A 19,852-nucleotide genomic window follows, 5' to 3' on the forward strand; every position below is an offset into this window, starting at 1 on the left:
GGATGGAGATGGACAGAAGGGCAGACTGGTGGATGGATGGATGTACAGACAGTAGGGTGGGTGGATATGTGTGGGAATGGATGGGTGTTATGGGGGGATTGATTTATAGATGTGTATGTGTAACTCTGTGGCTAGGTCACATTGTCAACAAGAAAGGCTGGGTGGGTGATAGATGCATGGATGGACGGAAGTATGGGATCGCGATGGATGGATGGAGGAGTGTCTGGGGGTGGACGGTGGTCAATGGGGATCTTTTCATTGAGGGTGGTGGTTTCGGTTTCACCCCCTTCTCTTTTTCTCTCATTTGCTCTTCCTTCCCCCCTCTCCTCCCGTCTCAGCTCAGCTCTGCCCATGGTTTGTGCCGGTCACTCTGGGCCGACCCCTCCGTGGAGGCAGGGTGGCTGCGGGAAACCCAGGAATGTGGGATCCTCTTTGCAGACATGCCCCGTCCGTCTGTCTGTCCCCAGCTCTCCTTCCCGGCTGCAGGATCCGGCTGTGTCCTGGGGCCAGTCCCTGGGGCTCCCTGCCCCCTCTCCCGCTAATTCATTGGGATGGCAATAATCCGGCCCCCCAAGGACCCGGAAAGCTGCTCCTGCTGACCATCCCCTTCACCCCCCTCTCTCTGTTCCAGCTGCGGCGCCGACGGAGGAGGTACCCACCGCCCAGCCCAGCCTGGGGGAGCTCTTGGCCTCCGACATCACCCACGACTCCATCCTGCTCTCCTGGACCATGGAGGAGGGGACCTTCGACTCCTTCCTCCTCCAGTACAAGGACGCGAAGGGCAAACCCCAGGCGCTGCCCGTGGACGGGGGATCCCGCACAGTCACCATAACCAACCTGGCACCTTCCCGCAGATACAAGTTCAACCTCTATGGCATCTCCGGCCGCAAGCGCCTCGGCCCCGTCTCCACTGACGCCGTCACAGGTCAGCGGCTGCGTCTACGGGTGCAGCTCCTTCCCATCCCAGCCCCTTTGCTTTGCAGTGTGGCAGGGATGCTGGCCACTAGACTGGGACCTTCCTGGGATGAAGCTTCAAGTCTCCAGCTTCCATGACCTGTCTATGGCCATTCAACAGATGGAGAGAGAGAGAAGGTTGAGTGTTTACATGGCTGGACAGGGGTGTTGGTGGGTGAATGGATAGAGGGTGTGTTGGAACGGATGGAAGGATAGCTGTGTGTGGGGATGGATGGATGGATGGATAGAGGGTGTGTGTAGATGGATAGATGGGTGTGTGTTGAGATGGATGGAGGGATAGCTGTGTGGGGATGGATGAGTGGATGGGTGGATGGATGGCTGAGTGTTGAGACGGATGGAGGGATAGCTGTGTGTGGGGATGGATGGATGGATGGATACAGGGAGTGGATGGATGGATGGATGTGTGTTGAGACGGATGGAAGGATAGCTGTGTATAGGGATGGATGGATGGATGGATGGATGGATGGATGGATGGATGGATAGAGGGTGTGTGTGGATGGATGGGTGGATGGATGGATGGGTGGATGGATGGCTGAGTGTTGAGACGGATGGAGGGATAGCTGTGTATGGGGATGGATGGGTGGCTGGATGGATAGAGGGTGTGTGTGGATGGATGGATGGATGGATGGATGGATGGAGGGTGTGTGTGGATGGATGGGTGGATGGATGGATGGATGGCTGAGTGTTGAGACGGATGGAGGGATAGCTGTGTATGGGGATGGATGGGTGGCTGGATGGATAGAGGGTGTGTGTGGATGGATGGATGGATGGATGGATGGATGGAGGGTGTGTGTGGCTGGATGGGTGGATGGATGGATTGGTGGATGGATGGCTGAGTGTTGAGATGGATGGAAGGATAGCTGTGGGGGGGGATGGATGGATGGGTGGATGGATAGAGGGTGTGTGTGGATGGATGGGTGGATGGATGGTTGTGCGTTGAGACGGATGGAGGGATAGCTGTGTATGGGGATGGATAGAGGGTGTGTGTGGATGGATGCATGGATGTGTGTTGAGACGGATGGAAGGATAGCTGTGTGTGGGGATGGATGGATGGATGGATGGAGGGTGTGTATGGATGGATGGATGGATGGCTAAGTGTTGAGACAGATGGAAGGATAGCTGTGTATGGGGATGGATGGATGTATAGAGGGGGTGTGTGGATGGATGGATGAGTGTTGAGACGGATGAAAGGATAGCTGTGTATGGGAATGGATGGATGGATGTTGTGTGTGGGTGGATGGATGGCCATGTGTTGAGACAGATGGAAGGATAGCTGTGTATGGGGATGGATGGATGGATGGATGTATAGAGGGTGTGTGTGGATGGATGGATGGATGGATGGATGGATGGATGGATGGATGGATGGATGGATGGCTGAGTGTTGAGATGGATGGAGAGATAGCTGTGGGGGGGGATGGATGGATGGGTGGATGGATAGAGGGTGTGTGTGGATGGATGGGTGGATGGATGGTTGTGCGTTGAGACGGATGGAGGGATAGCTGTGTATGGGGATGGATAGAGGGTGTGTGTGGATGGATGCATGGATGTGTGTTGAGACGGATGGAAGGATAGCTGTGTATGGGGATGGATGGATGGATGTTGTGTGTGGGTGGATGGATGGCCATGTGTTGAGACGGATGGAAGGATAGCTGTGTATGGGGATGGATGGATGGATGTATAGAGGGTATGTGTGGATGGATGGATGGATGGATGGATGGATTGCTGAGTGTTGAGACGGATGGAGGGATAGCTGTGTATGGGAATGGATGGATGGATAGAGGATGTGTGTGGATGGATGGATGGGTGGGTGGATGGATGGATGGATGGATGGCTGAGTGTTGAGATGGATAGAGGGATAGCTGTGTATGGGGATAGATGGATGGATGGATGTATAGAGGGTGTGTGTGGATGGATGGATGGATTGCTGAGTGTTGAGACGGATGGAGGGATAGCTGTGTATGGGAATGGATGGATGGATAGAGGGTGTGTGTGGATGGATGGGTGGATGGATGGGTGGATGGATGGCTTTGTGTTGAGATGTATGGAGGGATAGCTGTGTATGGGAATGGATGGATGGATAGAGGGTGTGTATGGATGGATGGATGGATGGATAGGTGAGTGTTGAGATGGATGGAGGGATAGCTGTGTATGGATGGATGGATGGATGGATGGATAGAGGGTGTGTGTGGATGGATGGGTGGATGGATGGATGGGTGGATGGATGGCTGTGTGTTGAGATGGATGGAAGGATAGCTGTGTTTGGGGATGGATGGATGGATGGCTGGATGGATGGATAGGTGAGTGTTGAGATGTATGGAGGGATAGCTGTGTTTGGGGATGGTAGGTGGGTGGATGCATGTGCATGTGGCTCAGAGGAGGGATGGAACGATGCGTGGGATGGATGGCACCGATGGTGAGACGTGTCGGATACATGGAAAGGAACAGGTGTCTGTGTGGACGCACAGATCGATGGATGCTCAACCCCTTCCGCACACCCCCACCCCGCCTTTTCCCACCCCCGCTCCGCCCCGTCCCACCTCTTCCCGCCAGGCCCACCCCCCTCTCCTGAGCTCCTCCCCCTCCCCCCACCGCCTCCTGTACGCCACAGAACAGCTGATCACGGCGGGTGGGAGGTGCTGGGGGGGATGGGGAGGAGCTTACTGCCGGTGGGTGCTGAGCACCCACTAATTTTTTCCATGGGTGCTCCAGGCCCCTGTGGGGCTGGTTGGGTGTCACTGGGGATCTTTCCATTGACGTTGGAGGCTTTGGTTCAGCCCCTTCTCTTTCTCTCTCCTTTGTTCTTCCTTCCCCCTCTCTCTCTGCCCCCCCCCAGCTCAGCTCTCACAATGATTAGTGCTGGGGCGACCCCTCTGTGATGAAGGTGCCCTGGGAGCCAGCTGAGGTCACTCAATCAGGGTGAACTGCAAACAGACCGGGACAGACAAACCCCAAACGCTGGTGGATCCTCCAGTGCTGAGATTTACCAACCAGCCCAAACCAGCCTCTGTGTTACCTCCCTGGTTACTCAGACGTCCAAACAACGCAGTTCCCTTAAAGTGCCCGGCCTCAGGCCTCCGTCCAGACACACACGTCAGATAAGATGATAATTACTGAAAATCTGTTCTCATCATATAAAAGAAAAGGTTCTTCCAACCCCAAAGGATCGGTCCTAGACCCAGGTCAAATGATAACTTAAATCTTACCCAAAATACACACTACAGCCAATTCTTATTAACTAAACTAAAATTTATTAAAAAAGAAAAGCGAGAGAGCATTGGTTAAAAGATCAATATACAGACAGACTTGAATTCAATTCTTGAGGTTCAGACACAGCAGAGATGAGCTTGTAGTTGCCAAAAGTCCTTTTAGAAATAGTCCGGAGGTTATAGTCCAATGTCCATGTTCAGGGTGACTCCAGTCAGTGACTGGGGATCTCAATCCTTGTGGCTTAAGGTTTCCCCCTCTTGAAACCCAAAGCAGATCTGAGATGAAGCAGGATTGTGTCCCAGGGTTTTTATACATTTCCAGCAGCCTTTCGGCCTGAGAAAACAACAAACATCCTGGCAATTAGCCCAGGATAATTTATCCATTAAACAGTTCAGATCCAGGTTACCACGACCTTCCAAAGAGATGATAATAATAATAATTAATATAGAGAATAATACTATTTCACACAAGTGTCTTCCTAAATGTTAATATTCCTTTTTTTGATCTTTGAATCATAGCAATAGACAAGACTTGTTTGCTGACATCACAAGCCCTGAGCAAACATCTCCCCTTCTCTCTCTAACAATGCCGGCTGCATTTCAAAGCTCTATTCATTTACAGATCTTCCTAACCAGTCTTTAAAGTTCGGCCCTGGGTCAGGTCCGTCTGGGAGTTAATTAACTCTTGCTGGCCCTGTCACCTTTCAATGAGATATTATATTGCACTCATAACGTCACACCCTCCATGGGGCGGGATGACCGCGGGGAACCGGGAATGTGGGATCCTCTTTGCAGACATGCACCATCCGTCTGTCTGTCCCCAGCTCTCCTTCCCAGCAGCAGGATCCGGCTGTGTCCTGGGGCCGGTCCCTGGGGCTCCCTGCCCCCTCCCCCTGCTGATCCTCTCTGCAGATCCCCTCTGGTTAGGAATAATCAAGCCCCCCAAGAACCGGGAAAGCTGCCCCCAACCCTGGATATGGCCTTCACCCCCCTCTCTCTGTTCCCACCACAGCGCGGCAGAAGGAGGAACCTGCCCCCCAGCCCAGCCTGGGGGAGCTCTCGGCCTCTGACGTCACCCACAACTCCACCCTGCTCTCCTGGACCGTCCAGGCCGGGGACTTTGACTCCTTCCTCCTCCAGTTCAAGGACGCGGAGGGCAAACCCCAGGCGCTGCCCGTGGACGGGGGATCCCGCACAGTCACCGTAACCAACCTGGCCCCGTCCCGCAGATACAAGTTCAACCTCTACGGCATCTCCGGCCGCAAGCGCCTCGGCCCCGTCTCCACCGACACCGTCACAGGTCAGCAGCTGCTCCAAGAGTCCTGGCCCCTACCCCTCCCACCCACTTTGCTTTGCAGTGTCAGAGACACCGACCCCTGGGCTGGGACCTTCCGAGGGAGATGAGTCCAATCCTCCAGCCTTCACAAGCAGATGGCCAGCAAGAGAGAGTGGCTGGCTGGCTGGCTCGGTGGGGGTGTGGATGTACATGGGGCAGGTTGAGTGAATCGATACTTGTGTATAGGGAGGGATGACTGAATGAATAGGTAGATGGATGACTGTCTATAGGGGTAGATGAAGATGTACGAATAAGTAGAGGAATGGATATTTATGGGGATGGATGGATGGACGGACAGAAGGACAGGTGGGAAGACAGATGTGAATTAGAATGGATGGGTGGGCAGGTGTATGTGTATGAGAATGGACAGCAGGAAGGGTTGGCAGAGGTGTACCGTGACGGAGGGAGGGATGGGGGGAAGGATGAGCGGAGGTGTATCGGGATGGAGGGAGGGACGGGGGAGGGTGGGCGGAGGTGTATCAGGACGGATGGAGGGACGGGGGAAGGGTGAGCGGAGGTGTATCGGGACGGGCGGGGGGATGGGGGAAGAGTGGGCGGAGGTGTATCGGGACGGATGGAGGGATGGGGGAAGGGTGAGCGGAGGTGTATTGGGATGGATGGAGGGACGGGGGAAGGGTGGGCGGAGGTGTTTCGGGATGGAGGGAGGGACAGGGGAAGAGTGGGCGGAGGTGTGTCGGGACGGATGGGGGGGATGGGGGAAGGGTGGGCGGAGGTGTATCAGGATGGAGGGAGGGACGGGGGAAGGGTGGGCGGAGGTGTATCGGGATGGAGGGAGGGATGGGGGAAGGGTGGGCGGAGGTGTATCGAGACGGATGGAGGGACGGGGAAGGGTGGGCGGAGGTGTATCGGGACGGGGGAAGGGTGGGCGGAGCATGTACCCACACCTTCATCCATCCATCCATCCATCCATCCATCTGTCCCCAGCATCCATCCATCTACTGCATCCATCCATCTCCATCATGTACCCACACCTCCATCCATCCGTCCCCAGCATCCATCCATCCATCCATCCACCCACAGCATCCATCCGTCTCCAACATGTACCCACACCTCCATCCGTCCCCAGCATCCATCCATCCATCCATCCACCCACAGCATCCATCCGTCTCCAACATGTACCCACACCTCCATCCGTCCCCAGCATCCATCCATCCATCCATCCACCCACAGCATCCATCCGTCTCCAACATGTACCCACACCTCCATCCGTCCCCAGCATCCATCCATCCACCCACAGCATCCATCCATCCACAGCATCCAGCCATCCATCCACTTCCAACATGTACCCACACCTCCATCCATCCCCAGCATCCATCCATCCATCCACCCACAACATCCATCCATCTCCAATATGTACCCAAACCTCCATCCGTCCCCAGCATCCATCCATCCATCCACTGCATCCATCCATCTCCATCATGTACCCACATCTCCATCCATCTATCCATCTCTCCCATTCAGGATACACCCAGGCCCCCTCTCCAGGTCCCATTTCTCCTTTTTGCTGTCTTGTGACCTCCCCACTTACCTTTTCACTCCCTGCAGGTCCCTGGGAAATGGGGCGAAGCCCCCGGCATGCCCTGCCCCTGCTCTCTCTGGTTCATTGTCCCTCACTGGACTCATGCCCCTCACCCCCAATCTCTCTTCCAGCAGTGGCACTGTCGGAGGAGGCAGTTGGGATGCCGCTCCGTCTAGGTGAGCTCTCGGCGGCCAACGCAGCCCACAACTCCATCGACCTCTCCTGGACCGTGGAGGGGGGGACATTCGACTCCTTCATCCTCCAGTACCGGGACGCAGAGGGCAACTCCCGGGCGCTGCCTGTGGATGGTGCCCTGCGCTCGCTCCACCTCCATGACCTGGCCCCCTCCCACAGATACAAGTTCAACCTCTACGGCGTCTCCGGCCGCAAGCGCCTCGGCCCCGTCTCCACCGACGCCACCACAGGTCAGCGGCTGCACCCACATGCCTGGGTCTCCTCGGCCGCTCTGGCTCCTCGACCTTCACGTCTCTTTCCGGTGCCGCGTGTGCCCTTGCTCATCGCTACAGCCCACAGCATGGGCGTGCGCTGTGTGTCTGTCTGTGCTGACCCACCCGGCCTCCAACCTGTCCCCAGGGTCCGGGGCTGCGTCCTCCTTCTCCTTCCATGTGCCGTCTCCTTCCACCTTCTCTCCCTTTCTGCCTTCAGCGTCTCTCGATCTCACGCAACTGGCTCTTTCTTCCCCCTTCTACCTTTTGTCCATCCAATGTCCGTCTTTTATCTCCTCCACTGTCCTGCTTCTACCTTCTGTCTGGTTTGTGCCTTTCTTTCTGCCTCCCCCTTCTTTCCCTCTCTGTCTATCATCTCTGAATCTAGGGATCCTCCCCTTCTCTCCCCTTTCCGTGCCCAAGCTACTCCTCATATCTCTTTCTCCTCCGCTTTCACTCTCTGTCCATCTGCTCCATCCAGTTCTCTCCTTTCCTTCCTCTACGCTGTTTATTCAATGGTCCTTACCCATCATTCTTCTGTTTCCTCCCTCTCATGCTTTCATTCTCCCCTTCCCTTCCTGATCTCTCTCTCTGTCTCCCCACTTCCCTCGGATTCTTTCCTCTACTTTCCTTCCTCTTTCTTCCTTTGCTGCTTCCCCCTTTTCTCTCTTTCGTTTCCTCATACGTTTCCCCTCCTTCCTCATTCATTTTTTCTTTTGGGTGCTTTTGAGTCTTTATTTTTTCTCCACTCTTCTGCTTTCTCTTCCCTACAATAGTTTCCTTTTATGCCAGACAGTGATCTGCACCCTTAACCCCCCGCTCTGTTCCAGCTGCGGCGCCGACGGAGGAGGTACCCACCGCCCAGCCCAGCCTGGGGGAGCTCTCGGCTTCCGACATCACCCACGACTCCATCCTGCTCTCCTGGACTGTCCAGGCCGGGAACTTCGACTCCTTCCTCCTGCAGTACAAGGACGCGGAGGGCAAACCCCAGGAGCTGCCCGTGGATGGGGGATCCCGCACGGTCACAGTCACCAACCTGGCCCCGTCCCGCAGATACAAGTTCAACCTCTACGGCGTCTCTGGCCGCAAGCGCCTCGGCCCCGTCTCCACCGACGCCGTCACAGGTCAGCAGTTGCGCCTGGAGCGCCGGCTCCTTCCCTTTGTACCCTGCTTGGCTTTGCAGTGTGGTGGGGACGTTGGACAATGCTCCGGGACCATCCCAGCAAGACACTTCCAAGCCTCAGGTGTCTATGACCCTGGCTACTGATCATTCAACAGATGACAGTAGGGGTGTGAATGGATGGCTGGATAGAGCGGGTGTGTAGATGGATGGATAGAGGGGTGTGTGTGGATGGATGGAGGCCTGTATTGGGGAACGGAAGGAATGATGGATGGATGGGTAGAAGGATGGAAGAATGGGAATGGAGGGCAGTATCGGGGAATGGATGGAATGATAGATGGATGGGTAGAAGGATGGATGAATGGATGAATGGGGATGGAGGGCTGTATCTGGGAACTGATGGAATGATAGATGGACGGGTAGAAGGATGGATGAATGGGGATGAAGGGCTGTATCCGGGAATGGATGAAATGATAGATGGAAGGTTAGAAGGATGAATGAATGGATGAATGGGGATGAAGGGCTGTATCCGGGAACTGATGGAATGATAAATGGACGGGTAGAAGGATGGATGATTGGATGAATGTTGATGGAGGGCTGTATCGGAGAATGGATGGAATGATAGATGGACGGGTAGAAGGATGGATGAATGGGGATGGAGGGCTGTATCCGGGAACGGATGGAATGATAGATGGAAGGGTAGAAGGATGGATGAATGGGGATGGAGGGCTGTATCGGAGAATGGATGGAATGATAGATGGATGAGTAGAAGGATGGATGTGGTTGAAAAGATGGAAGGATGGGTGTGTGGGATGAATGACTGGTGGAAGGATGTGTGGGAAGGGATGGGTAGACACTGGGTATTAATGGAGGCGGATGGATATGAATGAAAATGGATGTTGGGGATGGACGCGTGTGTATAAGGCTGGTTGGGTGTCAATGGGGATCTTTCCATTGATGTTGGAGGGTTTGATTCACCCCCTTCTCTTTTTTCTCGTTCTTCTCTTCCCCCCTCTCCTCCCGTCTCAGCGCAGCTGTGCCCGTGGTTTGTGCCGGTCACTCTGGGCCGACCCCTCCATGGAGGCAGGGTGGCTGCGGGGAACCCAGGAATGTGGGATCCTCTTTGCAGACATGCCCCGTCCGTCTGGCTGTCCCTACCTCTCCCTTCCAGGGTCAGGATTTGGTTGTGTCCTGGGGCCAGTCCCCAAGGCTCCCTGCACCCTCCCCCCACTTATCCTCTCTGCAGATCCCCTCTCGCTGGGAATAATCCGGCTTCCCAAGGATCCGGTGAGCCTCCCCCCCACCCTGGCCACACCGTTCACTCCCCTCTCTCTGTTCCCACCGCAGCACGGCGGAAGGCGGAACCCGCCCCCGAGTCCAGCCTGGGGGAGCTCTCGGCCTCTGACTTCACCCACGACTCCATCCTGCTCTCCTGGACCGTCCAGGCCGGGGACTTCGACTCCTTCCTCCTCCAGTACAAGGACGCGGAGGGCAAACCCCAGGCGCAGACCGTGGACGGGGGATCCCGCACAGTCACAGTAACCAACCTGGCGCCCTCCCACAGATACAAGTTCAACCTCTACGGCATCTCCGGCCGCAAGCGCCTCGGCCCCGTCTCCACCGACGCCGTCACAGGTCAGCGCTGCTTCCGGGATTCCGGCCCCTTCCCCTCCCACCCCCTTTGCTTTGCAGTGGGTGAGGACAGCAGCCACCAGCGGGGACCTTCCTGGGAAGATGCTTCCCAGACTCCAACCTCCATGACCTGTCTGCCGGCCATTCAACAGATAGAGGAGTGTGGATGGAAGTGTATGGGGGGATTGACAGACAGACAGTGGATGAAGCAGATTGAATGACTAGATAGATGAGTATGGGGTAGATGAATGAATGAATGAATGAATGAATGAATGAATGAAAAGATACATGGATGGCTGCTATAGGGATCAGTGGGGATGGATGGATGGGGATGGAGCGGATGGAGAGATGGATGGATGTGCATGGGGATGGATGGATAAGGAGGTGGATGGGGATGGAGCAGATGGATAGATCAATGGATGTGTATGGGGATGTATGGGGATCAAGTGGATGAAAAATGAATGGATGGGGATGGAGATGGATGGACAAGGAGATGGATGGATGTGTATGGGGATGGATGGAGTTTACGGAAGTGGATGGGTGTTTGGGGGGGATGCATTTCTGTCATTTGTTCTTCGTTCCCCCTCTCTCCTCCCGTCTCAGCTCAGCGCTCACCAAGGTTTGTGCCCGTCACTATGGGCCGACCACGACAGGGAGGCGGGATGTCCGTGGGGAACCCGGGAATGTGGGATCCTGTTTCCAGACATGCCCCAACCCTGGCCACGCTCTTCACCCCCATCTCTCTGTTCCAGTCGCGGTGCCGCAGGAGGAACCCACCCCCCAGCCCAGCCTTGGGGAGCTCTCAGCCTCCAACGTCACCCACGACTCTATCCTGCTCTCCTGGACCGTGGAAGGGACCTTCGACTCCTTCCTCCTCCAATACAAGGACGCGGAGGGCAAACCCCAGGAGCTGCCCGTGGACGGGGGATCCCGCACGGTCAACGTAACCAACCTGGCCCCCTCCCACAGATACAAGTTCAACCTCTACGGTGTCTCCGGCCGCAAGCGCCTCGGCCCCATCTCCACCGACACCATCACAGGTCAGCGGCTTCTCCCGTGGGTGCCATCTCCTTCCCCTCCCACCCTCTTTGCTTTCCAGTGGGTGGAGTCAGCAGCTGCCAGCCCGGACCTTCCTGGGAAGACGCTTCCCAGATTCCAACCTCTACAACCCGTCTACCGGCCATTCCAGGGGTGGAGGAGTTTGGATGGGTGGCTAGACAGATGGATCGATGTGCATGGGGTGCATGGATCAATGAACGAATAGATAGATGGATGGCTCTGAAGGGGGATCGGTGGGGATGAATGGATGTCTATGGGGATGGATGGATGGATGGATGGATGGATGGATGGCTGTCTATGGGCATCGATGTGTATGTAGGGGATAGTTATGGATGGACGGATAGATGAATGGGTGCGTATGAGGATGGAGGGATGTTTGGAGGAGTGTCTGGGTCTGGATGGGTGTCAATGGGTATTTTTCCATTGATGTTGGAGGGTTTGTTTCACCCCCTTCTCTTTCTCTCTCATTTGTTCTTCCTTCCCCCTCTCTCCTCCAGTCTCACCGAGGTTTGTGCCGGTCACTCTGGGCCGACTTCTCCACGGGGCAGGGTGACCGCAGGGAACTGGGAATGTGGGATCCTCTTTGCAGACATGCCCCGTCCATCTGTCTGTCCCCAGCTCTCCTTCCCGGCAGCAGGATCCGGCTGTGTCCTGGGGCTGGTCCCTGGGGCTCCCTGCACCCTCCCCTGCTAATCCTCTCTGCAGATCCCCTCTGGCTAGGAATTAGTAGCCACTCCCCAAGGACCCGGCAACCCACCCCTGACTCCAGCCGCCCCCTTCACACACACCCCCTCTGTTCCAGCTGCAGCACCACGGAAGGAGGTACCCACTGCCCATCCCAGCCTGGGGGAGCTCTCGGCCTCAGACGTCACCCACAACTCCACCCTGCTCTCCTGGACCGCAGAGGGGACCTTCGACTCCTTCCTCCTGCAGTACCGGGATGCGGAGAGCAAGCCCCAGTCGCTGCCCGTGGATGGGGGATCCCGCACGTTCATCGTAACCAACCTGGCCCCCTCCCACAGATACAAGTTCAACCTCTACGGCGTCTCCGGCCGCAAGCGCCTCGGCCCCGTCTCCACCGACGCCGTCACAGGTCAGTGGCTTTCCCCTTCCCCTCCCGCCCCCTTTGCTTTGCAGTGTGGTCGGGTTAACACATAGGACAGGTGGAGAATGGAGCCACTTCATGGACTCGCCTGGCACGTCCATACCCCGCTGGCACCCGCAGGCTGGGGGCCCTGAGACTGGCGCTGCTGCCTGGTGGCTTTGACTGTCTCAAACCAGGGTCCCCCCATAATCCCCCAGGGGGCAGGGTCCGCTCCTGCCTGGCCCCGGCTCGCTGGCCCCTGGGGCTCGCTGGCTCTTGTCCGGGCCGGGCCGGCACCCTCTCTGTGGGACGCTGGTCACCGCGGGGCTGGAGCTGCCATGTCTGAGAACCTGGCGTCTCAGAGCAGCACCAACCCCTCCGGGGCCCGTGGGGCGCAGCAGGGACCCCTGAGCCCACCTGTGTCTGCAGCTCCCAAGCCGGAGCCCCCCAGGGTAGCGCCCGCCCGTCCCCTCGCTGGCTGGGCCCTGCCCCCGGGCTGCCAGTCCAGGTCACCTGCCCCACGCAGCCGACTCCCCAGAGCCCAGCAGGGGCGGCCAGTCCCTCTGTGCCCACCCCACACCAGGCCTGGGGCTGGGCTCGGGGTTAGCTGCCGTCCGTTGGGCAGGGCCCCCAGAGACTCGGTCTGGGGCTCCAGGATCTGGGAAGCCCCTCGGGAGGTGGAGGGGGAGGGTCATACAAATCTGCTCCCACCCCTTTCCTGCAATTTCCTTCTCCCTTTCCTACACCCCACCAATCGCTCCTTCCTTCCCCCAACCCGCACACCTGCCCTGCTCCACGAGCCACGTCTCTGCCCCTTTCCCTGAGGAACTCAGTGTCGGAGGGCTTTGCTCCCACTACGCCCTCTACTCCATCAGTCCCACCCCACCGGGGTGGCCCTCCTGCTCCGATCCCAGGGCTACGCTGCCTGGGTCTGCAGAGAGCCTGAGCCCGTTGCTCCAGCAGGCAGGGGCTGCCTCTATTTGCCTGTCCAGGCGTTCCCACACACCGTGCCCCTCTCTCTGTTCCAGCCGCGGTACCGCGGGACAAGGGAGCCGGGACGCAGCTACGCCTGGGGAAACTTTCAGCCTCCGGTGTGACCCACAACTCCACCCTCCTCTCCTGGACCGTGGAGGAGGGGACCTTCGACTCCTTCCTCCTCCAGTACAAGGACGCGGAGGGCAAACCCCAGGCGCTGCCCGTGGACGGGGGATCCCGCACAGTCACAGTAACCAACCTGGCCCCGTCCCGCAGATACAAGTTCAACCTCTACGGCATCTCTGGCCGCAAGCGCCTCGGCCCCGTCTCCACCGACGCCACCACAGGTCAGCGCTGCTCCCGGGGTGCCAGCCCCTTCCCCTCCCGCCCCCTTTGCTTTGCAGTGGGGTTGGGACAGCAGCCGCCAGGCGCTTCCCAGGCTCCAACCTCCATGACCTGTCTACCGGCCATTCTATAGATAGAGGAGTTTGGATGGGGATGGATGGGTGGATAGACAGACAGAGAGATGGATCTATGTGTATGGGGTGCATGGATGAATGCATGAATAGATGGATAGATGGATGTCTGTGTATGGAAATCGGTGGGGATGGATGGATGGAGGGAGGGAGGGGATCTCATGGATGGTAGACTGATTAATGGCTGTGTATGGGGATGGAGAAGGAGATGGATGGCGGATGGATGGATAAGAAGATAAATGGATGGGGATGAAGCAGATGGATAGATGGATGGATGGATGTGTATGGGGATTAATGGATAAGGAGATGGATGGATGTGTATGGACGGGGATGGAGCGGATGGAGAGATGAATCAATGTGGATGTGGATGGATAGATAAGGAGATGGATGGATGTGTATGGCGATGGATGGGGATGGAGCGGATGGAGAGATGGATGCATGTGTATGGGGATGGATGGATAAGGAGATGGATGGATGTGTATGGACGGGGATGGAGCAGATGGAGAGATGAATCGATGTGGATGTGGATGGATAGATAAGGAGATGGATGGATTTGTATGGACGGGGATGGAGCAGATGGAGAGATGAATCGATGTGGATGTGGATGGATAGATAAGGAGATGGATGGATGTGTATGGCGATGGATGGGGATGGAGCGGATTGATAGATGAATGGATGTGGATGGGAATGGATGGATGAGGAGATGGGTGGATGAATGGATGAATGTTGATGGAGGGCTGTATCAGAGAATGGATGGAATGATAGATGGAAGGGTAGAAGGATGGATGAATGGGGATGGAGGGCTGTATCGGGGAACGGATGGAATGATAGATGGAAGGGTAGAAGGATGGATGAATGGGGATGGAGGGCTGTTTCCGGGAACGGATGGAATGATAGATGGAAGGGTAGAAGGATGGATGAATGGGGATGGAGGGCTGTATCGGAGAATGGATGGAATGATAGAGGGATGAGTAGAAGGATGGATGTGGTTGAAAAGATGGAAGGATGGGTGTGTGGGATGAATGACTGGTAGAAGGATGGGTGGGAAGGGATGGGTAGACACTGGGTATTAATGGAGGTGGATGGATATGAATGAAAATGGATGTTGGGGATGGACGCGTGTGTATAAGGCTGGTTGGGTGTCAATGGAGATCTTTCCATTGATGTTGGAGGGTTTGATTCACCCCCTTCTCTTTCTCTCTCGTTTGTTCTTCTCTTCCCCCCTCTCCTCCCGTCTCAGCTCAGCTCTGCCCGTGGTTTGTGCTGGTCACTCTGGGCCGACCCCTCCATGGAGGCAGGGTGGCTGCGGGAAACCCAGGAATGTGGGATCCTCTTTGCAGACATGCCCCGTCCGTCTGGCTGTCCCTACCTCTCCCTTCCAGGGTCAGGATTTGGCTGTGTCCTGGGGCCAGTCCCTGGGGCTCCCTGCACCCTCCCCCCACTAATCCTCTCTGCAGATCCCCTCTCGCTGGGAATAATCTGGCTTCCCAAGGATCCGGTGAGCCTCCCCCCCACCCTGGCCACACCATTCACCCCCCTCTCTCTGTTCCCACCGCAGCGCGGCGGAAGGAGGAACCCGCCCCCGAGTCCAGTCTGGGGGAGCTCTCGGCCTCTGACTTCACCCACGACTCCATCCTGCTCTCCTGGACCGTCCAGGCCGGGGACTTCGACTCCTTCCTCCTCCAGTACAAGGACGCGGAGGGCAAACCCCAGGCGCAGACCGTGGACGGGGGATCCCGCACAGTCACAGTAACCAACCTGGCGCCCTCCCACAGATACAAGTTCAACCTCTACGGCATCTCCGGCCGCAAGCGCCTCGGCCCCGTCTCCACCGACGCCACCACAGGTCAGCAGCAGCTCCTGGGGTGCCAGCCCCTTCCCCTCCCGCTCCCTTTGATTTGCAGTGGGTGAGGACAGCAGCCACCAGCGGGGACCTTCCTGGGAAGATGCTTCCCAGACTCCAACCTCCATGACCTGTCTGCCGGCCATTCAACAGATAGAGGAGTGTGGATGGAAGTGTATGGGGGGATTGACAGACAGACAGTGGATGAAGCAGATTGAATGACTAGATAGATGAGTATGGGGTAGATGAATGAATGAATGAATGAATGAATGAATGAAAAGATACATGGATGGCTGCTATAGGGATCAGTGGGGATGGATGGATGGGGATGGAGCGGATGGAGAGATGGATGGATGTGCATGGGGATGGATGGATAAGGAGGTGGATGGGGATGGAGCAGATGGATAGATCAATGGATGTGTATGGGGATGTATGGGGATCAAGTGGATGAAAAATGAATGGATGGGGATGGAGATGGATGGACAAGGAGATGGATGGATGTGTATGGGGATGGATGGAGTTTACGGAAGTGGATGGGTGTTTGGGGGGATGCATTTCTGTCATTTGTTCTTCGTTCCCCCTCTCTCCTCCCGTCTCAGCTCAGCGCTCACCAAGGTTTGTGCCCGTCACTATGGGCCGACCACGACAGGGAGGCGGGATGTCCGTGGGGAACCCGGGAATGTGGGATCCTGTTTCCAGACATGCCCCAACCCTGGCCACGCTCTTCACCCCCATCTCTCTGTTCCAGTCGCGGTGCCGCAGGAGGAACCCACCCCCCAGCCCAGCCTTGGGGAGCTCTCAGCCTCCAACGTCACCCACGACTCTATCCTGCTCTCCTGGACCGTGGAAGGGACCTTCGACTCCTTCCTCCTCCAATACAAGGACGCGGAGGGCAAACTCCAGGAGCTGCCCGTGGACGGGGGATCCCGCACGGTCAACGTAACCAACCTGGCCCCCTCCCACAGATACAAGTTCAACCTCTACGGTGTCTCCGGCCGCAAGCGCCTCGGCCCCATCTCCACCGACACCATCACAGGTCAGCGGCTTCTCCCGTGGGTGCCATCTCCTTCCCCTCCCACCCTCTTTGCTTTCCAGTGGGTGGAGTCAGCAGCTGCCAGCCCGGACCTTCCTGGGAAGACGCTTCCCAGATTCCAACCTCTACAACCCGTCTACCGGCCATTCCAGGGGTGGAGGAGTTTGGATGGGTGGCTAGACAGATGGATCGATGTGCATGGGGTGCATGGATCAATGAACGAATAGATAGATGGATGGCTCTGAAGGGGGATCGGTGGGGATGAATGGATGTCTATGGGGATGGATGGATGGATGGATGGATGGAAGGCTGTCAGTGGGGGTGGAAGGATGGATGGATGGATGAACGGATGTCTATGGGGAGGAATGGATGGATATATGGATGAGGAGACGCATGGATGTCTACTGGTATGGATGGGAATGGATGGATCGATGGTCATGGATTGATAGATAGATGAATGGATGCAGATAGGGATGGATGGATAAGGAGATGGATGGATGTGTATGGGGATGGATGGATAAGGAGATGAGTGGATGTGGATGGGGATGGATGGATAAGGAGATGGATGGATGTGTATGGGGATGGATGGATAAGGAGATGGATGGATGTGTATGGGGATGGATGGATAAGGAGATGGATGGATGTGTATGGGGATGGATGGATAAGGAGATGGATGGATGTGTATGGGGATGGATGGATAAGGAGATGGATGGATGTGTATGGGGATGGATGGATAAGGAGATGAATGGATGTGTATGGGGATGGATGGATAAGGAGATGAGTGGATGTGGATGGGGATGGATGGATAAGGGATGAGTGGATGCAGATGGGGATGGATGGTTAAGGAGATGGATGGATGTGTATGGCGGTGGATGGATAAGGAGATGGATGGATGGGGATGGGGATGGATGGATAAGGAGATGAGTGGATGCGGATGGGGATGGATGGAGTTTACAGAACTGGATGGGTGTTTGGGGGGATGCATGGCAGACATGAGCGTGTCTGGGAACCCTTTTGCAGTGGGAGGTACAAGGGCTATGCTGGGTAGGGTCGAGGATTCCTGGATAGATGGATGTAGCTGTGCATGGGTGATCGATGGATGGGGGAGCGTATGAAGACGGTGGAATGGGCGTGTCTGGGGCTGGATGGGTGTGACTGGGGATCTTTCCATTGACGTTCATGGCTTTGATCCACCTCCTTCTCTTTCTCTCTTGTTTGTTCTTCGTTCCCCCTCTCTCCTCCCGTCTCAGCTCAGCTCTCACCAAGGTTTGCGCCCGTCACTATGGGCCGACCCCGACAGGGAGGCGGGATGTCCGTGGGGAACCCGGGAATGTGGGATCCTGTTTCCAGACATGCCCCCACCCTGGCCACGCTCTTCACCCCCCTCATTCTGTTCCAGTCGCGGTGCCGCAGGAGGAACCCACCCCCCAGCCCAGCCTTGGGGAGCTCTCAGCCTCCAGCGTCACCCACGACTCCATCCTGCTCTCCTGGACCGTGGAAGGGACCTTCGACTCCTTCCTCCTCCAATACAAGGACGCGGAGGGCAAACCCCAGGAGCTGCCCATGGACGGGGGATCCCGCACGTTCATCGTAACCAACCTGGCCCCCTCCCACAGATATAAGTTCAACCTCTACGGTGTCTCCGGCCACAAGCGCCTCGGCCCCATCTCCACCGACACCGTCACAGGTCAGCGGCTTTTCCCGTGGGTGCCATCTCCTTCCCCTCCCACCCCCTTTGCTTTCCAGTGGGTGGGGACAGCAGCTGCCAGCCGGGACCTTCCTGGGAAGACGCTTCCCAGATTCCAACCTCTACAACCCGTCTACCGGCCATTCCAGGGGTGGAGGAGTTTGGATGGGTGGCTAGACAGATGGATCGATGTGCATGGGGTGCATGGATCAATCAATGAATAGATAGATGGATGGCTCTGAATGGGGATGGATGGATGGATGGATGGATGGCTGTCTATGGGCATCGATGTGGATGGAGGGGATAGTTATGGATGGACGGATAGATGAATGGGTGCGTATGAGGATGGTGGGATGTTTGGAGGAGCGTCTGGAGCTGGATGGGTGTCAATGGGGATTTTTCCATTGATATTGGAGGGTTTGGTTCACCCCCTTCTCTTTCTCTCTCATTTGTTCTTCCTTCCCCCTCACTCCTCCCGTCTCAGCTCAAGTCTCACCGAGGTTTGTGCCGGTCACTCTGGGCCGACTCCCCCACGGGGCGGGGTGACCGCGGGGAACCGGGAATGTGGGATCCTCTTTGCAGACATGCCCCGTCCGTCTGTCTGTCCCCAGCTCTCCTTCCCGGCTGCAGGATCCGGCTGTGTCCCGGGGCTCCCTGCACCCTCCCCTGCTAATCCTCTCTGCAGATCCCCTCTGGCTAGGAATTAGTAGCCCCCCGCCAAGGACCAGGCAACCCACCCCTGACTCCAGCCGCCCCCTTCACACACCCCCTCTGTTCCAGCTGCACAACCACGGAAGGAGGTACCCACTGCCCATCCCAGCCTGGGGGAGCTCTCGGCCTCAGACGTCACCCACAACTCCACCCTGCTCTCCTGGACCACAGAGGGGACCTTCGACTCCTTCCTCCTGCAGTACCGGGACGCGGAGAGCAAGCCCCAGTCGCTGCCTGTGGACAGGGGATCCCGCACGTTCATCGTAACCAACCTGGCCCCCTCCCACAGATACAAGTTCAACCTCTACGGCGTCTCCGGCCGCAAGCGCCTTGGCCCCGTCTCCACCGACGCCGTCACAGGTCAGTGGCTTTCCCCTTCCCCTCCCGCCCCCTTTGCTTTGCAGTGTGGTCGGGTTAACACATAGGACAGGTGGAGAACGGAGCCAGTTTCCACCCCCCCATGCTCACGGACTCGCCTGGCACGTCCATACCCCCCTGGCACCCGCAGGCTGGGGGCCCTGAGACAGGTGCTGCTGCCTGGTGGCTTTGACTGTCTCAAACCAGGGTCCCCCCATAATCCCCCAGGGGGCAGGGTCCGCTCCTGCCTGGCCCCCGCTCGCTGGCCCCTGGGGCTCGCTGGCTCTTGTCCGGGCCGGGCCGGCGCCCTCTCCATGGGACGCTGGTCACCGCGGGGCTGGAGCTGCCACGTCTGAGAACCTGGCGTCTCAG

The 19,852-nt window shown here is 57.1% G+C and overlaps 1 protein-coding gene across 1 annotated transcript in view; it reads left to right on the plus strand.

Moving 5' to 3' along the window:
• LOC101950626 (tenascin-X) overlaps positions 1-19,852 on the plus strand; it is a 76,850-nt gene that overhangs the window by 26,189 nt on the left and 30,809 nt on the right. The window contains 12 exon segments of the mRNA XM_065563080.1: positions 632-925; positions 5,194-5,481; positions 7,189-7,482; positions 8,334-8,627; positions 9,971-10,258; positions 11,008-11,295; positions 12,117-12,407; positions 13,427-13,720; positions 15,408-15,695; positions 16,441-16,728; positions 18,125-18,412; positions 19,193-19,483. Coding sequence (XP_065419152.1) covers positions 632-925; positions 5,194-5,481; positions 7,189-7,482; positions 8,334-8,627; positions 9,971-10,258; positions 11,008-11,295; positions 12,117-12,407; positions 13,427-13,720; positions 15,408-15,695; positions 16,441-16,728; positions 18,125-18,412; positions 19,193-19,483 — 3,486 coding nt within the window.

Source organism: Chrysemys picta, chromosome 12 (genome assembly GCF_011386835.1).
Source record: "Chrysemys picta bellii isolate R12L10 chromosome 12, ASM1138683v2, whole genome shotgun sequence".
Taxonomy (NCBI): domain Eukaryota; kingdom Metazoa; phylum Chordata; order Testudines; family Emydidae; genus Chrysemys; species Chrysemys picta.